The following is a 27182-nucleotide window of genomic DNA, read 5'->3' on the forward strand; positions in this document are numbered from 1 at the left end:
CAATAACAGTTAAAAAACGATCTACTACTGTGGGACAGGGCACAAGAGGGCACTGAGAGGCTTGGCAGCATTTAACTGGCAGTTTTAGCAGTGCTGGAAATGTTGGCAGTGTTGAGAGGTGGTAACTGAAGCTTTAAAAAGGCATAAGTGACTTTGTGACAGGACTCAATGAACTTGGAAGCATCCATTCCCACAGGGAGTAGGAGACAGAGAAGAAGAAAAACACGTGGCTTGCAAACATAAAAATAGGCACCAGCAACTCCACAAACTAATTGGGGGGAAAACGAAATGAAAGCTAAAGGTTCAACAAGAGTATAGGGGGTAAAGTGGGGAGGCTGAAAACAGAAATCTTTCTAGTGTGGTTGGGAAAACCTGGGTCAAATTGAATTAAATATTATGCTTGATAGATTTCCTAGCAATGGAGCCAATTCATGTCAAATAGGTCAGTATTGGCAAAAGGGAGCACACCAAGTTTTGACCCTGTCTTCCTCTTCTAGTCATCGTGGAAATTTTGACTCTTTGGACATTTTTTCGGTGGAATTGTACTGAAGATGATGAATTACCACTAAAAGTCTTTTACTCTCATAAAGACCCTCCTAAGTCAATATCTTGAACAATTTTTTTACACATAATGATTTAATTTTTCTCCCATTTTTTCCACTTTATTTTTAATTTTACTGAAGCTGCTTTACTTAGGATTATTTTCTAAGTAAAATTCTGATTAATTTTTTTCTTTTTCCTTTATAAGTCCACGTGCAATTTTACCAATTATAGTTTTTGCCATTGGAAATGTTCTTTATAATTTTAACTAAATTAGGTCTTCTCATGTAAAATTTTACAGATCTGAAGGCTATCTGGTTTTCCTATCTGTTTTAATACACTTTTACCACGTGTGTTTTTAGTCATATTATTTTGTGTTGGTTATTTCTACTGAAAATAATTATAAATTACAAATAAGATTGATTATTGGAATGTGTTTCTTGGACCAAACATCACTGGTAGGATAAAGTGGAGTAACCATATTTCTGATGGTGTACAAATGATGGGAAAGTTAATCTTGTTTCTGAAGGAGAGTTCAGACATGTGGTTAAGGTTACTAGTTCTTATCGTGTCTCAAGTTCAAGTTTGGGTTCATAGAAATCCATAGTAGTATCATGAATGGAATAACTCATCAGCATATTGTAGTTGGAAGAGCATCACACTTGGAATCAGAAGATCTTAGGGTTGTGTTCTCTCTCTACCAGATATAATGCTAATATCCTTGTTTTACTTCTTTGAAAATGAATTTCCTTTCCTATAAAATGGTGCCATCTGTCCTAGAGGCTAAAGGATTCTTGTGAGACTTATACTGTTATAATATACGTAAGACCATTTTGTCAACAACAAAGTTTAAGCCCAGTGTAAAGTAATAATAGTAATGATAATAATAATTGAGCATATGTATAATGACACCTCAAACCCAATGTCTTTAGACTTTGTATCAACTTGAATTTTACCTTCTCAGAGTGACCTTACCTGACTAACCCTATTCTAACTACATCATTTGACCTCCACCCCCATCATAATGTTTATCACGATTTTTAGTTACTTGTTTTTGACATGATTTGTTTGTCTTCCTAAAATGAAAGCTCCATAAGGTATAGGCCAATGTTCACCATCATATCCCTAACATCTAGCCCAGTACCTGGCTCATAGGAAGTACTCAATAAATATTTTTTGAATGATAATATGCATGCACAAAGAAATGAATCTAGGAAAGTACAATCACGAGTCCTGTTTAGAAAAACTGATTTAAATTATTGAGAGTGCTAAATTCACATGATTTTGCACGAAGAAACATCTGTCTATGTGCACACATAGGACCCACGTGTCTTTCACATATGCATTATGTTTAGATAATTCTGGTGTTTAAATAGGCTTTTTGCTTTTTTCTCCCTGATAGCAACTGGAAGTTTAGGGTGAAATCAGAAGAAGCAAACAGTTCCTATTACTATAAAAACTGTCATTCAGCAGAGCCTGAAAGTCATAGATTTAGTGGGTTTTTGAGCTTTTTCCATGCCCGCATTCTACAGAACAAGGTATCTAAGGCTGCAGAGCACTGAAGTGAGTTTCTTAGTGTTAAACAGATGGTTAAGTGGCAGGGCTGGATTGCAGCCCTGGTTAAGGACAATGCTGTCACTAGATATCTGAACACACATAGTTTTCTTCAATTCCAATAAGTCTTACAGTTGTTTCAGCATTTATAGATATTTCTTTATTCAACAGCTCAATGCTGTTTAAGTTGGTCATAACTTTTAAGCAAACTTTTTATTAAAGTTCTTTATTTTGCTGGGTTTGTCTTTTCAATACTTAATATAAGTTGCCACTGGCATCTGTGATGCATAGCAAGCCTACTATTAGTCTTAAATTCCTCTTTATTACGTCCATTTGTTTTCCCTTTGAGGACAAAAAAGAAAATTCACTTTTGAAAGAAATGTTATTTTTGTCTGTTTTTAGATTTTTTTTTTTTTAATTTAAAATTTGGTCATTTCCCCTCTTGAAATGCATGCTATGCCAAGAGTGGAAGTTATATTGCCTCCTGGTTGTAAACATCTATTTTATAACATAACATCCAAATTATTAAAAATGCATATAACATGATCTTAAAGCAACGAAATGTAGCATTCTGGCTTCATGAAGGAAATATGCTATGTATATATATATATATATATATATATATATATATATATATTTAAAGACCTCCTTAACATTTAACAAAGGGCAACACGATGACCCAATCTAATTAAAGTAAAATGAAAGTCTAGTGAAGAAAACTGAGGTTCTGGTTAAGAATAAAGTCCTGACAATTTTCAGTTATTTAGTTATTACCATTTTACAAATGATTCAAATGTTCATATTCTTCAAAAATATTCTAAGTAGAAACAGATTGTCTGGCTCCAAAGTGGGAAGTAGATTCCCAGCTCCGATGGCCTTGCAGTGGTTGCTCTGAGCACCATGTTAAGACAGGCTCTGAGGTTGAAGCTGGGTACAGCAGTGAGGAAGACCGTGACTGATTGGCCATGACATTTGGAGGGGAGAATGCAGTAGTACCACAAGGGCCTTACAGCTGCCATTCTGGACTTGGTTTACTATCCTCTGTGCCCCTTTGAATTTTGATTTTTATAAACAAATCAACTGAATACCGAGGCCCAGAAAAAGTGAACTAATTTATCCCAGGCCACACAATTAAGTTGGAGCTGAGCATGGACTAGAATCTGTCCACCCGAGTGTTAGTTCAGTGTTCTTACTACTATATAGTTAGGGCTCTCTGGATGGGACATGTGTTCTCTCCAGTGGTGGAAAACAAAACTTGAAGGGTGATAACACAGTATCATTAAACGGTTAGCAGTGTATTGTTGATTAGAAATGGACAAGTTTTTGCATAGAAGGTCAGTGAGATATAATATTTTGGAAAGGGCCCTGGGATAGCTAGAAGGTGAGTGCCATTTTTGGAGTATATAAGTGAGTCAAGTCATCTGGCTAGGTTCAAAAGTAAATATATCTATACGTGGGCTTAAAATATAACTTCTTGACAATTATCTTTTATAATTGCCTACTTTGGGTTTATTCAATTTTGCTGCTAAATAATAAGTGTAATTACTATGTTGACAGGAGAGCCATCAGTTGGCTAAACAGAGGTACTTCATACAGTCCAGTCACTTAGATTCTATGTTGAGAATTATTTATATATCAGCAAACAAGTAGCCAAATGATAAAAATTTGAATTTTACCTCTGCCTCTGGTATTTAGAGAATATTAAAGGAGAGAGGCTATTACACTAAATATTAGTCTATTTAATTTAGGAAAGGTCATGTTCTTATTCAGGAAATAATATTTTAATGACTTTTCGGTGAAACTCATGTTCAAAGTAAAGAAATTTGGTTAAAACAAAACTCCATTACTTTTGCAAAATAATGAAAATCCAATAATTTATATTTCAGTAATCAATAACTATGATATCTCTAAACTGTGGCCCAGAGAAGAAGTAATTTTGTGAAAATTAAGTATTTTACAAAGCTCCATCAATGAGTGACATCTGAAACTCAAGAGCTGTGAGAACAGTGGGGAAGTGTTTCCCATAAAAACTTAAAATTAGAAAATGGAGACTGTAAAATAAAGGAATTGTATGTACTTAATATAGAGAGCACTTTTTCTACTAACATTATTTTAAAATGGGACAGTCATCATTTTAAGAGGATACATAGTACAAAGGAATGGACTAGATAATTTAAACAATAATCATTTTCAAATGATACATGTTACATATTTGGGGGAGAGAAATGGGATAGATAATCTTCCCAAAGACTCTGTAATTATGTGTACTTAAGGACAAGAGAAGCACATCTTGGGGCACATTTGGATTATTTGATATATTTGCCGTGTATTGCAATATTAAATAAAAATGAAGGTGAGCTTAATATACTTATAAAATTCAAGTAGAACTGGTTAGATGCTGAGGTTCTAGAGAGACCAGAAACCTGAAGAATGTATTTTTAGGATGCAGAATTTTAATGGTGTTAGAAATACAAAGTGGCATCAGTAATAAATGTATTGAGGCTATAGAAAAATTTCTCCCCACCTTGTTTCTATGAATACTTTTTCTGTGTTAGTGCAGGAAATAAAAATTAAGACAATCTTTGGTGTATCCAATTCAAGGTTTCTCATTTTGCAGAGACAGTGCTATTGGAGTACTCTGGAATACCAATGGCACGAACGGATACATCTTTAAAAAATTACTTAGGTATATCTGATTAGAAGTGAAATAGCTTATATAGCATCCCAAGCACAGAGCTGATAGACCAGACGCAAACTCATCTTACAGATTTAAAGGTAAGGGCCACACCAAACGCTGAAGGAGACAGATGCCTGTCTCTAGGGGATGTAATAAACGTCCGTGTGCAGGAGAGGGGTGTGGAGGATAAAGTCCGGAGGCAGACAGCACCAGGTCAAATGCACAGGTAAAATCACAGTGGCTTAAGAGAGACAGAAAAGACAGCAAGAGGGTGGCGTGCAGAAGAGAAGGCATTCTAGGAAATTCTAAGTTCAAATTCTGAAAAGCCCTGCTGGAACTCAGTCACTCGGCACTTCAGAGGCCAGGCGCACTCTCAGCCCCTCCCTCACCAAATGCTTGTTAACTCTGGTAGCGGGACCGTTTCTCAGGAGAAAACTGATTTTTAGAAAGCTAATGGAACGGTGTCAATCCGGTTGCTTGGAAGGTTCCTTGTTTATCAGGTACATTCTGGCAGTGGGAAAAATATCTTGCACTTATAAATAACAGGAAAACCAGAACAAGTAAAATGATTGCCATTACACATCTCTCCCCCAAGAATATTAATGGGTCCTAAAGGGTCATACTTCAGTTCTGTAAAAATTCTATCATAAGCATCAACATGGCAGGGTTTCTTTTGTTTTCGTTTTTTTCCCCTATACCAGAGGTTTGCAAACTAGTACGTATGTGGAAAACTTGTTAAAGGTATGGATTCCTGGGCTCTATTTCCCAAAATTCAGATTCAGAAGTCCTGGGTCAGCCTCGAGAATTTGCTTTTCAAACAAATGCTCCAGGTGATTCCTATACAGGTGATCTGGGGATCACACTTTGAGAAACACTGCCCCAAAGTAAGTTCTTCTTTTCCACTTTAAGTCACGGCAAATTGTATTAACCAGGCTTCCTAATGGTAGTTCTGAAAAGCAAGTAGACTATCACATGATTCAGCTAGAGATAAATGATCAAAGCATACTGGGGAGACCTAACCTTGAAACACGTGTTCAGGTAGATTCAGGTAGAATGGAATATAGATTATCTACCCAGACAAGCCTTCTAGCTTGTCCACACCCCATGCATTCATTACTCAATTTGGACAGAAGTCCTTTTAGGTTCATCCTTGGTCTAAGAAGCTCACATCAATATTTTCCAGATTTTTACCTCTTTTGGTGAGAGTATAGAAATGTAATCTTCGTATATCATTCTGGCCTTTTCTTCAATTACTTTTTTATTCTGCTCTTTCTTTAAGTCTTCACAGGCAAGCCAGAAGAGTAGGTTCTCTTCACTGTATTCTGTTCGGAGGAACTCTCTGAAGAGGTTTCTTCCTGCCGGGGCCTTCATCATCTTGTCAAAATTTTGAGACCAGGACAAGACTTCATCTGAAGTGGGGTTTTGGCTGCAGAGACAGAATGGGGCCGTTATCAAAAGCAACTTTGGTGCGGGGATGGGGAGCTGCAGATAGAAATGCCATTCAATTGCTGCCATCTAGTGGTCATTGAGACTCAGTCCAGCCTGACCTGGCAAACATCTGCCAGGACTGGGCTAGAGATTTCTGGGTCTTGACAAAAATTCGTGTAGGTACAGGCTATGTGTTAGGGAGTCAAGCATTCAAGTAGCAAGGGGCTACACACACACTCTGCACGTGGTCATCATAGATTCCTAATGAAGCTTGGGCATTTTTGAACCCAAACAATCGACTGCAAGCCTATGCATTACTTTGAAAGGCAAACTGAACTTTTTTGTTTGCATCTGATGTAGATTTTCATTTCCAAGCCATAAGATACAGTTTCTCTTTTCATCTCTGGTCGCTGTCTTTTCATTTTTCACTGAATCAAAATAAGAATACATTGTGTGCACTTGTCACATATTTTCCTAAACTTTAATAATTATTCTGGTAACTTATGAGCGAATTGTTACCTATGAATGGAGTTATCACAATTAAAAAGCACAGGACAATTATAATGACATCAGGGACTTTTTAGATACCTATATTCAGGTTTTCAGCGACTACTTACCTGCAGAAACCACCAGTCATTACCTCAAAGACGTAAAGGAGAGAAGCTTGGAGATTCTTATGGTTAAATTGGTCCTGATTTTGCTTTGCCATTCATTCGTCTGTTTAATAATTTTCCAACCTAAAATACGCTTGGTCAAAAAATTCTTATATTGTATTTTTTCTTACCTTTTTGACCAAATATTTTATATAGATTTGCTATTATTCCAAAATGTCTGAACTTCCTCATTTGTTTAAAAAAAAGTATAAAAGACAGAAAAATTACTATGAAGCATCAAAATTAAAACCTTCTCATAAGAAGTAGAAAAAGAAAACACATATCATTATACAAATAATCTGCTTGTATTTTAATTCTATTCTGTGGATACTGCATTTCAACTTCTCAGTTTGGAGAAAATACTTAGAGTCCCTTCCAATGGAAATGGGACTGAGGAAGAGCTGGGTGCCCTTTCTCACTGACTTAGGTAGTTCCATATCTTTTTTTGGTGTGTTTTAGACTCTTCTATAAAGAGAACAACTTAAAAATATTCTTAGAAAAGGGAAGTAGAGAACTAGGGCAGTTTAGGGGGGGAGGTTAATTCATGTATCAATCATTGTTTTTTGAAAGGGAAGGATAAACCTAAGCAATGTTTTAGCTGATAGTTTAACAGAGCTAATAAAAAAAAAAGGGATAAAAAGCAGTTGCAATCACAAAATAAGATCTCCCAGACTAAGTATGCATTCATTTCACAAAACCATTTTGAGGAGTTACGGGGAAGCAAGAGATTATGTTTAAGCATTGGGTAGATGTACACAGCACATACATGCAAGACACAATTACAACGTGATTCACACTCACCATTCCTCTAGGACCTGGATACTCTCCATTTTTGTGGTATGTGTGGGTCTTCCTGCATTTTCCCCTCTTTCTTCATTCCTAACAGTGAGGCTGTAATGTAGTATAACACTTTATTTTGTCGAGGGAAAACCAATTATTTAAAGAAAAGAAAAATATTCCAGGAAAATATTTCATGGAAGAATTTTATTTTCAACTATGTGAGAGTATTTAGAGTACAAAAAGAGCAATACCATTTTTAAATGTTGGGTAAGCCCATGTCAACTAAAGGAAAGAGAATCATTATTTAATAAAATAAAGTAAATCATAACCTCAGAAAATGGATACTGTTATACATTCGGACTTCATCCATGCATAATTCAAATTACTTAAAATCTCTGAGATAACTTACATGATTATATGCTTTAATATTTGATATATATCATTACATTACTCCTTAGTGTAATGCCATTTTGATTTTTGGTTAGTTCTATTCATAGTTTGTTTTCCATTGATTTTTCCCCCATTGATTGCTGAAAAGATAAAGTGTATCAGAGTCTACAACAGAATTCGCTAAGTTCACATCACCCTTCTCTGCAGACCAGGTTTTCTGTCATCATTCCTCCATCCACTCAAGTTCGAGCAACGGGATTTATATTTGATTTTCTTTGCCCTTTCATCCCTTTAAGTAGACCTCCAACATCTCAAGAGGGAAAAGCCAGTCACTCTGAGGGTTTGGGGTTTGGATATTAGAGCATTGAGTGGGAGGCGTCTCTGTGTCTCTGGGACATAAATTTGGGAATTCTACAGGAGCGGCTTTAGTAACCCAGAACAAGAATAAGAATTGTCTGATTCAGGTAAACGGTAGCTGAGCAGGGTCGTGGGGTTCTAGGTGCAGACAACGTGATGAGGGGGTTGAGGGCAGATATTAAGAAGCAGGGTGGGGAGGATAACTCAGTGGCCTTGGAAGAGCCAAGCTACTGAATTAGCAAATTGATCCCTCTGTCTAGAAGCCGAGAAGCTTCATGAGAGCCTGTCAGAGAGCAAAAGAAGTTAGATGATGTCTCTTTCAGTTGTTCATTCATTATCTGTTCAACAAAGGGAAATGGAAACTATTATTTCCTAGTACCTATTGCGTGCCAGGTGCTGTTCTTTTACTTTAATTTACTTTAATTTTACTATCCCCGTTTTACAGATGAGCAAAGTGAGGCACAAAGCTGTCTGGTAGGTTGGCCCAAAGGCCGGCACTAAATATGCGGTATGATTGGAATTTGAACCCAATTCTCTTCAGCCACCCTGTAATTGTTATTATGAACCATGCTGTCTGATAGGCACTGAGGCAATAGAGTACTTATGTGAATGCAGAAAAGCGGCACCAAACATGGCTGTGGCTTAGTGCGCGAAAGCTTCCAACAATTAGCTATTATTGATCTGGAACATCCGGTAAGGGAAGAGGAGAGATGTCTCATTCATTCATTCATTCTCAGGTGCAAGGGTGAGGATGGAGAGAATGTAGCAAAGACGGGAAGGCAAAGGGGTCAATCTACAACTGAAAGTGGGACTAGATGGAAAATTCAGTTGTGAAATTGGACCACCTGGAGAAAAGAGAACTCAGTAGGAAGTGGAAAGGATTCTTCAGTCAGAAGCAGGACACGTCAATGAAAAAAATAAAATGTCAGAGGGAAGTAAATTAAGTTCTCCTCTACCAGTTTCTAGGGAACGTGGCAGATTTACTGGTGTAGAAAAGGAGAAACCTCTCACAAAGGTGGTATGGCCCAAGGAATTCTGGGAAGCAGAAACTATAGTTTGATTGTTACTCAAATGTCCAGAAGACTGAGGATGGCTCTGCATGGTAGTCAGCAATTCCAGACCCCTCTCAGCCTTCAGCGTGGGGAGCCGCGAGGAAGCAGCGAGTGGGGATTCAGAGAGCGGCTGGTTGAGTCTCTGCCTGCCGAGCTGTGACTCTGTCTGCAGGTTAGGAATGTGTTGGAGGGCAGCATCATTAACTTCTCAAAGTGTCTCTGAGTAAGAGTGCCTCTCTGGAATTTGATGTATTTCCGGTAATTATGGGAAAGTGGGTGGGAGGAGATAGGAAGACACCATTGACAATATTCTGTGAAATTTCCTGGGAGAAACTAATGATGCCAAATGTATAAAATATGCAACTTGGGGGGTAAATCCTAGAAAGATCACATTTAAATAGGAAATTAGTACTCATTCTGCCAAGCTTCACCGAGCTCATATGTGTGTGTGCACGCATACTGAGGGACTATATAAAGACTGGAAAATGAGCTTGCTTTGCTGATTAAATAATAAACTCCTTGAGAATTTGTTTCAGTTACATTTCCACACAGTATCCTATGGAGCATGCCACACCAATGCAGGTATCCTTATTTGAAAAACTTTAAAACACAACATCGTTGAAAAAATGTGTTCTCCATTGTGTCTTTGCTGTGGAGCAACAAATCTGGAATCTACATACATGATTCACAAGTTTCTGAAGATGAATTCTGGCTCTTGTATCTGTTTCTGTGATATTTACAAACATCCCAAATGCCACCATATCAGAGTGATCCTTATGAAATATTGGGTTGTGTTTATATCTTTGATTTCTACAGATGGTAAAATATGGACACACATTTGTACTAAAACTACTTATAACAGACATTCAGTAAGTGCCTAACTGTTCACCGTTTCCTCCATTTCTTGATCTAACATTGGACACAACATTGCCCTGTAGAAAGAACCTGACCTTTAGCAATTGATGTGTCCTTCTTAATCAACTGTCCTTTAGGACTGTTCTTTAAAAATTGGTTTCAGAGTTTCCATTATCAAGAACCATTAAAATAATGCCATTTTAAGATGAAGAGAAATGGAGAAAATGATAGGAGACTTGGTGCTAGACTGTTTGCCATCTGTCTTAGGCATGACTAATGTCTGTCCCCAATTTTACTTGGTCCTGCTCTAAGTAATACAGTGGGTTCATTTAAGGTAATAAAATACAGGACTTATTTGCTCTGGATCAACGTATATATATATATATATATATATATATATGCTGGAGAAAAGCTCTAAAAGGAAAACATCAAGCTTAACGTGAGGGGTCATGTAGAGACATGTTCTTTTTCACTTATACAATTCTTGTAATATTTTGAACTAACAATTCCACTTTTTAAACAACTAAAGCCATGAAGAGAACAGAATGCATATACAGTGCTTACTGTGGGAGTCTTGATCAAAGCTGAAATATTTTATGGGAGAAAATTCCAATAGCCTATGCTAAGAATACTAAAATAAGCATATAAAATCTTATTAGAGATTGTCTCGAATAGTGACGTTGAGAAGAGAGAAATACATTTGGTATACTTCAGAAAATAAGGAAATATGCCCTCTTTGTGTGGGGGTGGATTTTTTTGGTTTGTTTACAGGGGAGTTTGGGCAGTGGGGTACGGAAAACATTGCCTACTGCCCTTTAACGAGCTTACCTACTGGTTCATCATCATGGCTATGTGTGGGGACTCTTTTGGAAGACAGTCTACTTTGAGTAAACAATTGGTTCTTAGGGAGAATCCTTGAAATGGTTGCAAATAAGATGAAAACTTTGCAGTAGCTATGGTAACTCTGGGGTAGAGGCTGATCACAAAACCACATATCTTTACACAAACACTCAGCTGAGGAATTAATAAGATGTTTAAATTTAATACAGTATGACTGTATTATACTGTATTAAAGTATAGGCTCAAGAAAGAACCACTGTCATTGGCAAAGGCAATTCATTATTTTAATATTCTCACATTGTACTATCAGCTTTTCCTTTATATTTAACAATTCTACCTCAAATTTCCCAGTGCAAAAATGGAATCAGCTTCCTTCAGGTTCTGAAAAAAATTGGTAAGTTATTCTTTAAATGTGTCATTTTTCTCAGTCAAAATACCATGGTAAAATAATACTACAGCTTTATTTAGGTGTCAACAACGATTTACAAATATGTATGAGACACCTGATTTATGCAACGGTGTCTGGGTTGGAAAGTCAAGATGAACAAGACAGAGGCTCTGAAACTGAGGAGCTCTGACAGTTAAATAGGCATCACAGAGCATTGCAATGAGAGTTGAAATAAATGTGTTGGCCAGATGGAGACCTAGACAAGGAGAATTCCAAGCAGAGGGGGTAAAATCGTGTAGAGTTGTAAAAATGCATGATATCAATGCAGAGCAAAATGGACAAATCAGACGTTTCAGGATAGAAGCAATAAATTAGAATAGTCAGTGAGGTGTGGTTATGTAATGGGCCAAGAAAACAATGAAGTGGACTCCAAATCTCAAAGATATCTCCTTTATGACGATTTTGGTTTTCCAAGCTTTATTTTCCCCATTCATAATGGGGACAAAGGTAGTGACCTACTACACAAGGTTGAAAGCAAAGACTAAACACTTGTGACAAAAAGGAAAATTATTACACATGCTTAAATTCAGTGGAAGGGAAAATTGGTGGCATATTAAAATGGCAATTCCAAGTTTACCGAAGAGTTTTTTATTTCAACTAGAGGGAATAAAAACTTACACCGTGCTGTTATTATAAAACACTTCCGCATACAACACCTTACCATTTCTTCCTCACAACAGTCCTGTAAGGTAAGCAGGGGCTTTGTTATTAATCATTCCCATCTGATTTAAGGAAAAGCAGTCACCGAGGTTGACTTACTCGATACCCACAACTAAAACATACCAGGCCTAGCAATGGAACTCACACCTTCCGACGTCTTATTTCATGCTCATTTTCGCTGTGCAATGCTTCTTCTCTTGATATAGAAGAATTAATTGTGGTATTTTACCTTTTCAGGTATTTAGAGAAATGGATTGCTCTTAAATGTCTGGGAAGGGTAAACCTCTTATCACAAACCCATGTCTTGAGGGCACAGCCCCTTATAACAACATTACCCCACAGCTGCCAGTCTGCAGGAGGTATTGCCCAGAGGACTGAATATACAGCAGATATTGGCAAGGAGCAACTTCTTGATTGCCAGGAACTTGAGATTGCCAGGGAAAAAGGAGCTGTTACAGAAGGTTTGACAACAAAACCTGACAAGGGGAAGAAGAGGTGGTGCCACTCATGACTCCAGAACAGATGTTGTTACTGCAAAGAGCATCCCTGGGACATACAACTCGCTCCCACTGGCAAAGACAACTTTGGGAAGAAGGGAAAGGAGAGGTGCACTGATGCATTGCTTAGAAAGGGCTATAAAAAGGAAGAAAAAAGGGAGCAGAAGGCGGGACAGCCATATACGATCTATAATTTCAGACATATAAAAACTCAGTTATAATCAAACCTATGTCTTGAACCTCATCTCTTTCATTTCTACATTTTGGTAGAACAGCTTGGTTTTGAATGGGGTATGTAAGGATGGGAATGGTGGTTAGAAATGTGTGTCTGGAATGTTATACAACACTTGTCTCAAAAAACATTGTCCCTAGGGCTTCCCTGGTGGCGCAGTGGTTGAGAGTCCGCCTGCCGATGCAGGGGACACGGGTTCGTGCCCCGGTCCGGGAAGATCCCACATACCGCGGAGTGGCTGCGCCTGTGAGCCATGGCCGCTGAGCCTGCGCGTCTGGAGCCTGTGCTCCGCAACGGGAGAAGCCACAACAGTGAGAGGCCCGCGTACTGCAAAAAAACCCAAAAGACATTGCCCCTAGAAGTACTCCTATTTTTCATAATCGTGTATCATATATTATAAAACAAATGTTTCATTTCGTTTAAGCTTTTATTTCATAGATTTAAAGCCTATCAGAAGTAAAATAACGCGATATTAAAAATCTGTCCACTAGAGGGCTATGTTGCCTTTATAAATATAATATTTTAATCAACTCAATAAAACTGAAAGTTTCTAAGTTTACCCTTGTTTGGAAAAAAAATCTATTCTTACATGTATGGGGTTTTGATAAATACATCTTTCTAAGGACTTTGAAAAGAGTCATCAAATTTTCTGTGAGTGAAATATACTCAAAAGGGATAAATTTAATCTTGACAGGTGTGCGTAATTACACCCAGCTTTCCTTCTTGCTATTTAGGAAATGTTCTGGATACTTCCCACCCTGGGTCATTTAATATAGGAATACTTTAGTCTTAAAAAAGGGTCAGGCATAATCCTATTAACATCGTAGTTATCCTTTCCAATAATTAGCTGTTTGAACTCTAATTATGCCTCTTGCTGGGGTAATATAGATCTTGGGTGATACATTCTTAGAACAAATTAATTAGAAAAGGTTTTTAGCTACCAACAGGCAGGACATTTTTTTGTTATTTAAAATGTTTTCAAAGAGCCACTGTGAAAGTGGATTCTCTAAAGGATTTCAATCCCAGTTTGGGTTGTATGTAAATGCTAATTGCTTCCTTTGCTGCATGGAGACTGAAAACAAAATCACTTTGTCTTCTCATACTCGCCCTCTGCGCTACCAATTTCCCTCTATACGTGCTTCAGTTGGAAAGGATGGGTTTCAAGAACTCCCTTTTTCTATTGGTATTAAATTTTTATTTCAAACTCTAAGCCATGTATTTTAAGTTCATGGATATTCATTTGGTCTAAAATGCCAACTGCATTTAACAAGTTATTACCTGATTAAAATCTGGATCTACTATGTCAGCTGATGTTCAGTTAAATAACCAAAGCCTCCTATTTGGCATATATAGAGTTTCTTTTTTTCCGCCTTAACGTTAAGAGAATTATAGGATTGAATATTTAGATGTACTTTCTATAACATATACCAATCAACAGAATCCTCTACTTCAGTTCTCAGGTTGACTGAAATCCTATTTTAAGCTCTTCCTTCAACCCACTGTAATTTTCCCTGTAAGTCATAATTAAGTTAGTGGATGCTTTTGTGGGAAAGCAAATATCTTGGATGCGAAAAAGCCAAATGGACTTTTATTTAGTTAGTAGACACTGTTATTAAAATGGCATGTAATCATCCAGATCTTTAAATGCATCAGTTAAGTTGGAGCTCAAGCTTCTAGCTTTAGTTAACTTGTGTCTCTATTATAAAAAGGACAATGAAAATGTTAAAACCCTAGCAGTTGACTCAGAAAAACATCTGCTTGCTGGCAGGGTCACTTACCCATCCACCCATTCATTCTTCCCTGGGGATTTTCCAGTTACTGTGTGTGTGAGTATGTTTGGGCTGAGGTGGGAGCATCCTTGAGAACAACTATGATTGAAGGCAACAGTCCTGATCTGTGGGGAGACTTTATCCCAGGATGTGATGAACTCACATCGCTCTGTGTATCAATGAGCGTGTGGTCCGTGCTCCGGGAATGCCAAGTTATACCTGTGCTGGTTCATGTGAGAGTTGGGGAGAAAGGGCCAGGGATACCGAATGCAGAAAACAGGTTCTGTTACATTAACTGACAACATGGAAATAGAACATGCTAAGCATACAGTGGCCAAAGTCTGGTAATTTCCTTTCAGCCTGAGACTTGCAAATAATATCTATCAATAAAGGATTATTCAGGGGTTCCTGAAAGAAACTGCACCCTAAAGTAACTGTTGTGAATCCCATCTTACAGATGAAGAAGCTGAAGCTCAGAGAGCTTGAGCAGCTTGCCAGACATTTCACAGTTATGTGTTATGAGACTGAGATGCATCCAGGTCTAACTCCAGTGTGGTTTTCTTCCCTCCCCAGTGCTGCCTCTTGAAAGTAGGCTTTATATGAGGAAGGCATGTTATTACAATTTGTGTGTAATCTTTAAATATGGCAAGACCACATCTATTTACAATGAAACATATGAAGTTATTATTCAACTATTATGAAATTGGTCAATTAAAAGGGTTTTGTGCTACGTTTCTGTATACAGAAAAGTAGCAATGGCAGAAATTTGCTTTCTACTTAGGAGCACATGTTCCCAGGCATGAAATGTACATTAATATATAGTATATCGATATTTGAAACAAAGATATGAATTTTATAGCATCGAAAATTATAATATTTATAAAACCCAATGAAGCAGAATTATTATACAGTCAACTTCGTATTTGCTAGAAGTGGATTTTTTTTTTTTTTTTTTTTTTGCGGTACGTGGGCTTCTCACTGTTGTGGCCTCTCCCGTTGCGGAGCACAGGCTCCAGACGCTCAGGCTCAGCGGCCATGGCTCACGGGCCCAGCCGCTCCGCGGCATGTGGGATCGTCCCGGACCGGGGCACGAACCCGTGTCCCCTGCATCGGCAGGTGTACTCTCAACCACTGTGCCACCAGGGAAGCCCTAGAAGTGGATTTTATTGTCTTATCTGACAAGTAATTAGTAATTCTTGAGTGATGTCCTAAAACATCAGGCAGATTTTAATAGGTCTACCTGGCCTAGACCTAAATACGTTAGGCTTAAAAGGATTAATAAAGAGTATCTACCAAACGTAAGGTAGATAGCTAGTGGGAAGCAGCCACATAGCACAGGGAGATCAGCTCGGTGCTTTGTGACCACCTAGAGGGGTGGGATAGGGAGGGTGGGAGGGAGGGAGACGCAAGAGGGAAGAGACATGGGAACATATGTATATGTATAACTGATTCACTTTGTTATACAGCAGAAACGAACACACCATTGTAAAGCAATTATACTGCAATAAAGATGCTAAAAAAAAAAGAGTTCCAATGAGAGAGATGAAAATTATTAATTTCAATCAGATGTAGCACAACTATGACATTTTATAGATAGGTTAGGGGGAGCAAAATGTCATAAACTCAGTTTTTGTATTATTATTGATTTGCAGAGGCTGGGATGGGTGGGCAGTTCTTAACCTTTGTCCGGACAGCTAATATATTTGGCCAGGATTTAGAAGGGCTGGATTTCACATTGTTTTAGAAATTGAATAATTTGCTTTGATTAAATCAGAAAGGGAACGCTGGCTTCCCTCAACTTGACTCTTCACCCCACAAAGATCAGGGTGTCTCAGCGCCTTTGAAAAGGGCTGCACTCAGCAGCTTTTCTCTCCGAATTCTTCTTCCTCGTGCACCCTAAGGAGATGCTTCTTTCTCACAGAGTTCACTGATAACTTCCTGGTAGGCCAGATGACAAGAAGTTTTATGATTCTTATCGCATCAGACCTCCTTCGTGTGTTTACAACATCCATCATTCCCTTCTGTGTGAAAGTCTTTACTGTCTGGGCTTCTGTGCCAGCGCAGTGGTGTGTTTTGTATGTTACCTCCAGACTGTCTAGTCTCTGCATTCCGTGTTTGCAGAGCTGCACTGCTTTCTCTTTAAAGGCTTTTAAAAAATTTTTATTTTTATTGGAGTATAATTGCTTTACAACACTGTGTTAGTTTCTACTGTACAGCAAAGTGAATCAGCTGTATGTATACATATATCCCCTCTTTTTTGGATTTCCTTCCCATTTAGGTCCCCGCAGAGCACTGAGTTCCCTGTGCTATACAGTAGGTTCTCATTAATTATCTATTTTATACTTAGTATCAATAGTGTATATATGTCAATCCCCATCTCCCAATTCATCCCACTCCCCGCTTCCCCCTTGGTATCCATCCATACATTTGTTCTCTATGTCTGTGTCTCTATTTCTGCTTTGCAAATAAGATCATCTATACCATTTTTCTAGATTCCACATATATGTGTTAATATACGATATTTGTTTTTCCCTTTCTGACTTACTTCACTCTGTATGACAGTCTCTAGGTCCATCCATGTCTTTACAAATGACCCAATTTCATCCCTTTTTATGGCTGAGTAATATTCCATTGTATATATGTATGACATCTTCTTTAGCCATTCCTCTGTTGATGGACGTTTAGGTTGCTTCCATGTCCTGGCTATTGTAAATAGAGCTGTGATGAACATTGGGGTGCATGTGTCTTTTTGAATTATAGTTTTCCCTGGATATATGCCCAGTAGTGGGTTTAAGGATTTACATTTGAGGTTTCAGCCTGTAGCTCACTGCTCTTCATGCTGGGCCATCCTTTTTATCTCCTGTATATTGTATGCTGATGACTCCCTGATTGTTATATCTAATCAAGACATGCCCTGCAAGCTTCAAAATCATTTCCACAGCTAATCCTTGGGTACCACACACGGAGCGAGCCCAACCCACCATCCTATCCTGGCCTAAACCACCTCCTGTTCCAGTGTTCTCTCATCTGATGGGCTTACCATCAACCCGGCCCCTCAAGCAAAGCAATGGCGTTATCCTTCACTTCTCCTTTACGTCTACTGCAAATTCTTGACAGTACTTCCTTTTCCTTGAAACTGGAATCTCTCCATTCCTTTTAATCACCTTTCATTTTGAGCCCCTTGCATCTTTCACCAAGACTATTACAGAAGTCTTCTAACATGCTTCCTGTTTCTGTCCTGTCCTTCCACACACTTTCCATTGTCTCCACAGGGATATACTTCAAACATAAAATGGACTTTGTCCCCTTCTCACTTAAGCATGTTCAGTCACTTCCCATAACCAAAAAAGGTGTAAAGTCTTAACGTCTTAATATGCCATAAAAGGCATTTTATTACCTGTCATTGTGTCTCTAGTCTTCTATTTTGTCCTTCTTGACTTTATATCCCAGTAGTACTAACCAGATTTTAGCACTCCCTCCTGGAATCCTGGCCTTTCTCTACTACTAACTGCTACTACTACTAGTACTAGTACTGCTACTAACACACACACACACACACACACACACACACACGGCAATGAAGAACATGGTGCATAAGAAGAAATCTGGTGGTTCCCTAACATGCGTTAGCTGCTGCATCGTTATGCTAATGAGAGGAGAATGTACCTGTAATTTTTGAGAAACAAAATCTGTGATACAAATTTCCATATTTTATAAAGTAGACTCAATTGGAAAATCCAAATTCCATCAACCATTCAATACCTTATTATTAATTAAACACCTACTATGTGCCAAATACTATGTTATAAGCCAAAATATACTTTTAGTTATTTTAAAACTTTAGTATACGTTTAGGAAAAGGCCCAGTGCCAACTGACTGATATGAATGGCTGTGAATTCCACTATAAAATCCATATAGCATAATTTTACTGAAGGCCTTCACCTAGGAAACAAAAACGCATGTCAAACAGAAGAAGAGTCACTAGTATGAAAACCAGCACAGTGAGCTGGGCGTCAGACCAGCCCCCAAGGTGTGCAGCCTTGTGCAGGGCAGAGGGAGGCGTGGCCATGGGGATGACCAGCATCGGCCCATTGCCAAGGTCATTGAGAAGCTCCACCACATCCTGCCCTTTGAGACCCAGATGGCCCTCACCCACCCCACCACAACATACAGTCAGTCAGCTGAGATTGAGAGATCCTCCCCGGATATGACCCTGAAATGACTCGAAGCCAACTGGGGTATGTGGGCCCGCGGACGGCACTCAAGTCTCGGTGCCAAGTGCTGTCCTTGGACGCGCTGCCCAGTCTCTTCACCTACAGTCTGTTTCCTCCTGTCACTTTAGAATTCTGGGCTTCTTCACAGAGCGAGGCTCCTCTCACCATCCATCCTCTCCCCTCCTGAGGACCCATCTTTGTTTTCTTTGGAACGCCCTTTCCATGTCAGAACTCTCCTACATCTCGACCTGGTAAGGCCCACGTCCTCTCCCTGCCCCACCTGGCACTCCGTCTTTCCGAGGCGTCTCCTCTCCACTCACCACAGGGCCAGGCGGGGGCTGGCTCTTGCTTTCTTCTAGCTGGAATTAATTTAATCTTCTTTCTCCATTCTGTTTTGGTTCTTTCTACTCTCTTAAATGAAATTGGGTATAATATTTTCATCTAGTATTTTGTTTTCTTCACATCCATTTTTCCATTGATGGTCTAAGCACTGCAATGTGACACTCAGAAAAAATGTACATTTACAGTAAACAGAGTCAAAAAGGAAGGGATAAAGAAGATGTGGTTCATATCTACAATGGAATATTACTCAGCCGTAAAAAGAACGAAATAATGCCATTTGCAGCAACATGAATGGACCTAGAGATTATCATACTAAGTGAAGTAAGTCAGAGAAAGACAAGTATTATATGATATAACTCATTTGTGGAAACTAATTTTAAAATAAATGATATAAATGAACTTATTTACAACACAGAAACATACAGATTTTGAAAACAAACTTATGGTTACCAAAGGGGGAACATAGGGGGTAGGGATAAATTAGGAGCTTGGGATGAAATACAAACACTACTATATATAAAACAGATAACCAACAAGGACTTACTGTAGAGCACAGAGAACTCTACTCAGTATTCTGTAATAACCTAAATGGGAAAAGAATCTGAAAAAGAATGAATATATGTATATGTATAACTGAATCACTATGCTGTACACCTGAAACTAACACAACACTGTAAATCAACTCTACTCCAATAAAATTTAAAAAAGAAGAACGGTGTGCCTTCCTTGGAAAAGGGTCGAGGCATTCTGTTGGCAGAGGCAGCTTGAATCTTAAACTTTTCTGGAGGGTGACCTAGGGAGTAAACCAAGTGTTCATGTCCAGGTTCAGTTGCTTGTTGAGCATTTGTTCCCTGTCAATGTAGAGGCAGGGAGAGTCTGGTGAAAGCTAATGACATCGACAGTACCAGGCAATAATTAGCATTCAATCAGCTGTAAAGGAGTGAATAAACAAGTGCATGACACAGAGATGGTCCATTGTGCCAACGTCCACTTTTTGGTTTTGTGTATATGGCCTGGGAAACCTGGGTTCATTTTGGTACATGTCTTCTGATTGTGTGCCTTTAAAAGATGGTATAAGTTATAGAAACTACTGACAAATTTTACCTATGACATGGTGAGATAGAGTTTTCAAAACTAGAATTCTTTGTAAGTGATATTTTTGATGGTCTGGTTACACGTCCTTTGGAAATCCTATGCAGATAAGTTGTGCTCCCATGTGAGATGAATCAGGTCTCTGAGGGTGACAGCTAGAGAAAAGACTGCTCGTTCACTGGTGCCTTAGATGAAATGATTCAACTTGCATGTGTGAGCAGATTTATTTCCAGGGGGTGGTTTCTTTACCATGGAGCAGACGCAGATTTTGTTCTTCCTTTGAAAAAATATCCTTTGGCTTTTAAAGCATGCGTTTTAGTGTTTCCACTAGCAAAGAGCTAAAGTGTGACAGTGTCAGAGGATAAAATAGGACATTATTTTTGCACTGTTTTGAATTATAGAGGCTGTGGTACTTGTTAAAAATGGAGGGAGGGGCAACCAAAAGTATGTTTATGAAGGGCTTAAAGTTTACTTAGATCTGTTCCGTGGTCTGGAAACTAACGTGTCAAAAGGGAGATAATTTTAGCTTTCACAGGACTATTTAATGTAGTAACGTTCTGGCCAATTTCTCCCGAGAAGAATGGAGACCATCCGATGCAGTGGATGAAATCTTGTAGGCAATACATAGTAGTGCATGGGACTGTGAATTTCATTTGAAAAGTGTTGCTTAATATAATTCTTGAAGAGTTTGCAAAGTAAAAAGCTTTGGAATCAGTTCATATCCAGCCTGGAAATGAAAAGTTTGGAAGTGTTCTCTTAAAATGGACAAAACAATGGACTGGGATGTTAAGAGACTTGCATTTTAGTCCCACTTCTGTCGTGAATGAGCTTAGTGACAGTAGGCAAGTCTTCAGTTGCCTTATCTGTAAAATGAGGCACAGAGTTTTCTGAACATTAGTTTTTAAGTGAGGACATTTTTTTCTTCCAAACAAAAGCTTATACACTAATCTAGTAAGTAAAGTAGCGAAAGAGAGAACCCATTCCCTCGGAAACTGCAGGTGGCGAGCCTAAGGCTGCCCCACCCGAGTGATGCCCTCACCACCATGCAGTAGCGTGAGAAGCCAATGGAACGTTTTGGAGGCATGGTGTCTGAAGTCTGTTGAGTTCTCATTTTTTATAAGTAAACAAAGCAATCTGTTTTTCTTGCTAGGACACCCCTGGGAGCAATGAGGAATTAAAGCAGAAGTGGATTAGCACCTAGAGATTTCCTTGAAAAAAATACTCTGAGTTATTTTAGTTTAACCTCTGATGTTAGGAGAGGAGGGTTCAAGGGACAAGTTGGAAATTAGCTTTAAGCTCGCAATGCGTTTTGGAAGCTCTCCCTTTCTACCTCCTTTTTGTGGCACCTTGTTTTGTGAGCACAACGCAATTTCTGGTTTCCGACACACTTTCACAGGTGTCTGAACTACCTCATGGATTCACACTGTCGGCAGTTTTGCAAGGATCCCACATCTTTGAAAGGTTTCTTTCTCATAAAGAAAAGGGAAGAGGGTTAACAACCTGAAAAGGCAGGTCATTCTCTTTGAATCCTGATATAAGGGGAACATTGTTTTGACAATTCTGAATCTCTAGACACGTGATCTTGACAAAGCTCTCCTGGTTGGGAACAGCTTTGTCCCATGTGTAGAAGGGCTTGCAAGCTTACAGACTGTCTGCTTGATGGCCAAGACTCGGGCATCCATGACTTATTTGTGTAACACAGGTTAAACGGTCTCAACCCCATTCCTTTGCTTTCTCTTCTTGAAATGGAGGGCTCTGGGGAGAAAAGGGAGATAGATGGATTTGGGGAAGGAAGTGGCTCCTTGACAGGGACAGAGGACCTCGTGAAGTAATCCTAACTTTTGAGATTTTTGAAGGAAACTGTGGAACTATTCAGCAGTTATGTATTTATGCTCTGTATCACCACCCAAAATGAAGCATAGTGGTAATTTTATAAAGGCAGGAATAAATTTAAACATGAGAGAGGAGCTGATGATGAAATATGAATGAGAAATGCAAATTTGAGGAAAATACTAAGTTGTTTTAAAAACCCATCATGTGAGGCTTGAGTGAGGTATTTATATTTATTACTAGATATAGAAATTTATTTTCTTAGCACTCTGTTCCCTTAAAAGGAGGTAAAATCAGCTACATGGTAACTATTCCTATTTACGAATGACAGTTACTTCATACTTTTATTTCTAACTTTTTGTCCCTAAATTACATTATTTTTTTAGTGTTTCTTTTTGTTATACTCCTTTTCCCTAGCCTGGAAAATTTGAAGAACATTGCTTTCTTTCTTTCTTTTTTTTCCACTCTAATAAGACTTTACAATTTTTTCCCCCTAAACTCAAAATGCAAAAATTATGATGCTCTAAAAATGCATGTGTAAAGGACATCTCCATTTATACTGAGATAACAGAGTTACAATTAAAATGCAATTTCACTTTCATTCTTGTTTTTTAAAATAGTTGCTTACGTTAGAAATTACCTTACCTATCATTTATCATGTAAAGAAGGCATACGTTTACAGACTCTGTGTTTTATGGCCTGGACTTGAGTGTCCATGACTCATTATTAGCAAACATAGTTCTTAAAAATACTCTCTCGTCTAAAACTAATAGAACATGCATCCAAGGCACCACGTGTTTAGGGTCCAAATACCTGTCGCCCTAGACGTGTGGAGAGTTAATGCAGCTTCCAAAAGCTGTTTTGTTCTCCATCCATAGTCTGTGTTCTGTGACAATCTGATGCTCACGAGCTCATGTTGACTATTTTGTTATTTAATGTGTACTTTAAGAATTAATAAAAGCAAGTCTTGCTAAATATCTGTAGGACAGATAAAAGCAAATCTCACTACACATCTGTTTGACAGCAAATATTGCACAAAAAACCTTCAGCGTTTGGTGTGTTAATCCTGAAGCATTAATTCAGAAATACGTTTTTGCAGGCAAACAAAATCATATACTAATTACTGGAACATGGCGCAGAGCAAGTGAGAACTAGAAATATAATCCTCAACACGATGTAACAATATATTTGTGACCTTTCATATGAACTTTAAAATAAAAGTTTTCCTTTCCAAGATAATTTTTTGTATTGTATCTACAAGCTGATCTTTTTAAAAAAATATACATGGTTTGAAGCCAGATCTTCTTTAAAGAGATTTTATTTTCCCAATATGAAGTGTTCCATAGCCCAGTAACTAACTCTTATTAAATGCATACTATGGGTCAGGCACTGTTCTCAGCTTGTGTGGGTTTTACTTCATTTAATGTTTAAAGCAATCTTATGAGGTAGGGATTCTTATTACTGTCATTTGATAGATGAGGAATCTGCAGACACTAAGCAACTTGCTGAAGGTCAAACAAATAGTGAAAGATGAAGAGCTGGAACCCAGGCAGTCTGACTCCAGAACCACCATGTTAAGTCACTACCCCGTATTGCACAGATTAAGACCAGAGCTAGCTGATCTCTTGAGGAATGAGAGAGAAAAATATGACACAGTTGCATTGAAATAGTTCTCTCCTCTAGGACTGTGTTGCCTCCATCTGAAATGCTGAATTTGAGGCTTAAGAATGAAAGAAAAAGGAATCGTACATGACTTTCCCCAAAAAAGAATCATCATCTGGGAAGCAATTTTGATATCTATAAAAACTACTTTAAACGTTCCAGATTGCTACAGTATCGGATGGTTTTTCTGGAAATGAAGTTTCCTAGAGAGCTCAGAGCTTGTTCAACACCAAGGCTGCCACTGGAGCATTACATATTTCATCTTCTCTTTTGGCCACTGTGATAGAACATTATGCCACTATATCATAACACCAACCATCATAATATGGACATTGAGAAAGTGTAGAGATCATGTGTGAGAAGATGACTCAAGCATCTGGGCCTTTCTTTAGGGTTTTGAAACAGGCCATGGAGATCCAACAGACCACTGCTAACCCAAAAGATCCACCTGTGAATTGGATCTTACAGTACCCTGAAACGTGTGGTTCTATGGAAATTCCATTAAGTCTAGCATCCCCCCCCCGCTCCCGCCCCAAGGAATCTCATCTTTGTAAATCTCAGGACTCTGGGTCTCACTGATTTTCTTATTTGAAGACTTTGGGAATTTGGAACTAAAGCAGGTTTTCTAAGGTGCCTGAACCATGGACATTTAGTACGAGACAGGACCTTGAAAACCAGCTTGTCTGGCTCTTCATCACTTTGCCGGTGAGAAAACCAAAAAGCAGAGATTACAACTTTGTCTGATGTCCCAGAGCCTGTCAGGGACAAAACCGCAATGGAAAGCAGGTTCTCTGGCTCTAAGTTCAGAGTTTTGAATGAACTGACTTGGCCTTCATACCCATCATAGCCCCTGGCCTTTTAGATCTGTGGACATGAGTCTGTGGCACTTCTTTTAATGTCCTTTTCAGGAGTCTATGGCTGAAGTTGCAACCCAACTCTGTGACAGAACAATCAACACCACGTGGAATAGCAGAGAACTAAAACACTACCCTGAATACTACATACAATACTACTAGAGATTATATTAATGTTCTTGTACCTTCTGTAACATGGGAGAATGTTGTTTACTGTTCAGTAAATATATAGCCATAATCTTATCTTTACCCATACCTTTAAGAAGCACGGGTGGAGAAAACCATGATATAAAACAATTTTTCACTCTTTACCTTACTACCAATTTCATTGTAGATTTTGAGGAAATATGATACTTTGCTTATGGAAATGTGTGCATTAAACCAACGATTGTTTCCAGTAATTCCTACTTGTAAAGGAAGAAAAAAGGACAGATTGAGAAGTTTCTATGGTCCCGAGAGCTGACGTGCAGGTTCACGCCAGTTATGACCCAGCTCAGGTGTGGTATCACACGGATAAGAAGACATACCAGGAGCAGCTGCAACAACAGCACCAACAAAAGCAACACGTATTGTTGGGCCTCTGGTTTCCAGGTGCTTGAGACACAGCAGGTGTTTCTTCATTCTGTGACTGTTGCCTTTTTCGCATTTCAGCTACTGCAGTACCCAGTTGGCTGAAAGAAGAGAGAAAACATAAGGTCTGAAAAAATTATGATAAGGGTAAGTCGCCTGTGCTGAAGGAAGCATAATTTAATTGAGGGGTCAGGAAAAGATCGTTTGAGAAAAGGTAAAAATGAATAAGTGTTAGCAGTCAAGTTGAAAATTCCCCAGAAAATTTTTAAGGCGAACATTCTAAAAACTTTGGGAACGAACTTCTACCATTATCTGCTACATACAATCTTGGTAAGTGTTGCCACGTAATCAGAATCAGTTGGCAAGGTAAATATGATAAGGTTTGAAAATTTATTTTTAACTTCCTTCTGTACTCAAGGATGATTACACCTGCTTGCCTTTATGAACACCTTTAAATGGTTATGGGGGTATGAATAACTCGTTTCTCTGTTCTTATTTACAATACAGCTATTTGAGCTTTACAAATCATTGCTGCAAGGTTTCTAACTCTACAACATGGTGAAGAATAGTTTGTTTTTGGTCCTCTCTCATCTCCTTTTAAAACATACAGTCTCCTTTTTGGTACTCTGGCTCACCGTCCAGGGGCCTTCTCTTGATAGTATGGGCAAAATGCCTTACTCTGTGTTAGGTGTCCCTGTAGCAAAGGCATCACCTCCCTGTCCTGCACTGCTCAAAATTTATTTTCATTTAGTAGATAACCGTGGAAAGACTAAACATTTATCAAATCCAGGAGAATCACTTTGGTGGAATTTATATATCATGGCAGATAAGAAAAATACTGAGGTGCAGGCTGCCCTACCTGTGACTTTACAGATGCAGCCAAGTGAGTTGCTACAGATTTATAAGACCAACACTGATCTAGGAGTTAGTTGATGATAAAAAAATAAAGTTTTATTTAGTAGACTAATATAAAATTTAGCACGAACTTTTAGAAAAAGGAATGAATTCTACTGAATAATATTTTCACAAATACGCAATGTATGTAAATCACACATATATATTGTCATATGTGTGACTGAGAACAATGCTTGTTAAAAACATAAAGTACTTTGAGCTTTTTTGGCAGTGTGAGCTCATGCTTTAAAAAACACATTTTCAGTTCTGAATACAATGATAGATACTTTTAAAAACACTGTATTCTTAAAAATAAGATAAACATCTCTTTAGACCAGAAACAGATGAGAAAACCACAATGGTAGATAAATGGGGGTAAAGTCACAGTCATTTTGTAATTCAGTTATGGGAACAGAAAGGTGCAAAGGTTCAAAACTCTAGTGGGGTAAAAAATGCTCCACCACGAGTAGTGGGAGACCACAGTTCAGACCGGAGTTTTACCTGAATAAAATCAGCGGCTGGGTTTCTGCCACTCATAAAAAGATGCTAAAAAAGCTATCTGTACCATCAATGGTACCTAGCTGCAGGAGAGAGGGGATGCATAGAGAGCCAATGAAACCTGACCTAAGCCAAACAGCCCACAGGTTCTGTGACTGGGCCAAGGATGTCTCTAAAGCCATTCCTGGATGGGAGGAAATCCTGAGATGCCAGTGAAAGAGCTACTTTGGGACTGAACGTCTTGGGGGACTAGTGGAGACAACTGAGAAGCATTATAAAGAGTGAGAGTGAGAAATACACCTCTTACTCAGTGTGTTGCCTGAAAGCAAAAAGTCCAATTAACACTAAAAACAGAAAGCCAACTCAACAATCATGAAGTGACTATATTCCTGAGCAAATGCAAATAACAGAATCATCCAAAATAAGTGTAATAAACATATGTTTAATATAAACAATGTGATAAAGGAAAAAACTGTTCATATAAGAGAACAAG

General features: G+C 38.4%; 1 protein-coding gene across 3 annotated transcripts in view; it reads right to left on the reverse strand.

Moving 5' to 3' along the window:
* Positions 1 to 27182, reverse strand: part of RGS17 (regulator of G protein signaling 17) — an 85325-nt gene that overhangs the window by 9885 nt on the left and 48258 nt on the right. For 2 of the 3 annotated variants that reach the window (XM_024747890.1, XM_024747889.1), the window contains exons 2-4: positions 25255 to 25398; positions 7654 to 7743; positions 5963 to 6197 (exon numbers count right to left, since the gene is read on the reverse strand). In XM_024747890.1, the coding sequence (XP_024603658.1) occupies positions 5963 to 6197; positions 7654 to 7743; positions 25255 to 25373 (444 nt within the window). In that variant the 5' untranslated portion in view covers positions 25374 to 25398. The remainder of the gene's footprint in view (positions 1 to 5962; positions 6198 to 7653; positions 7744 to 25254; positions 25399 to 27182) is intronic. The other variant, XM_024747891.1, reaches the window with a different exon arrangement.

The sequence above is a fragment of the Neophocaena asiaeorientalis genome, unplaced genomic scaffold, assembly GCF_003031525.2.
Source record: "Neophocaena asiaeorientalis asiaeorientalis breed wild unplaced genomic scaffold, Neophocaena_asiaeorientalis_V1.1 scaffold123, whole genome shotgun sequence".
Taxonomy (NCBI): domain Eukaryota; kingdom Metazoa; phylum Chordata; class Mammalia; order Artiodactyla; family Phocoenidae; genus Neophocaena; species Neophocaena asiaeorientalis.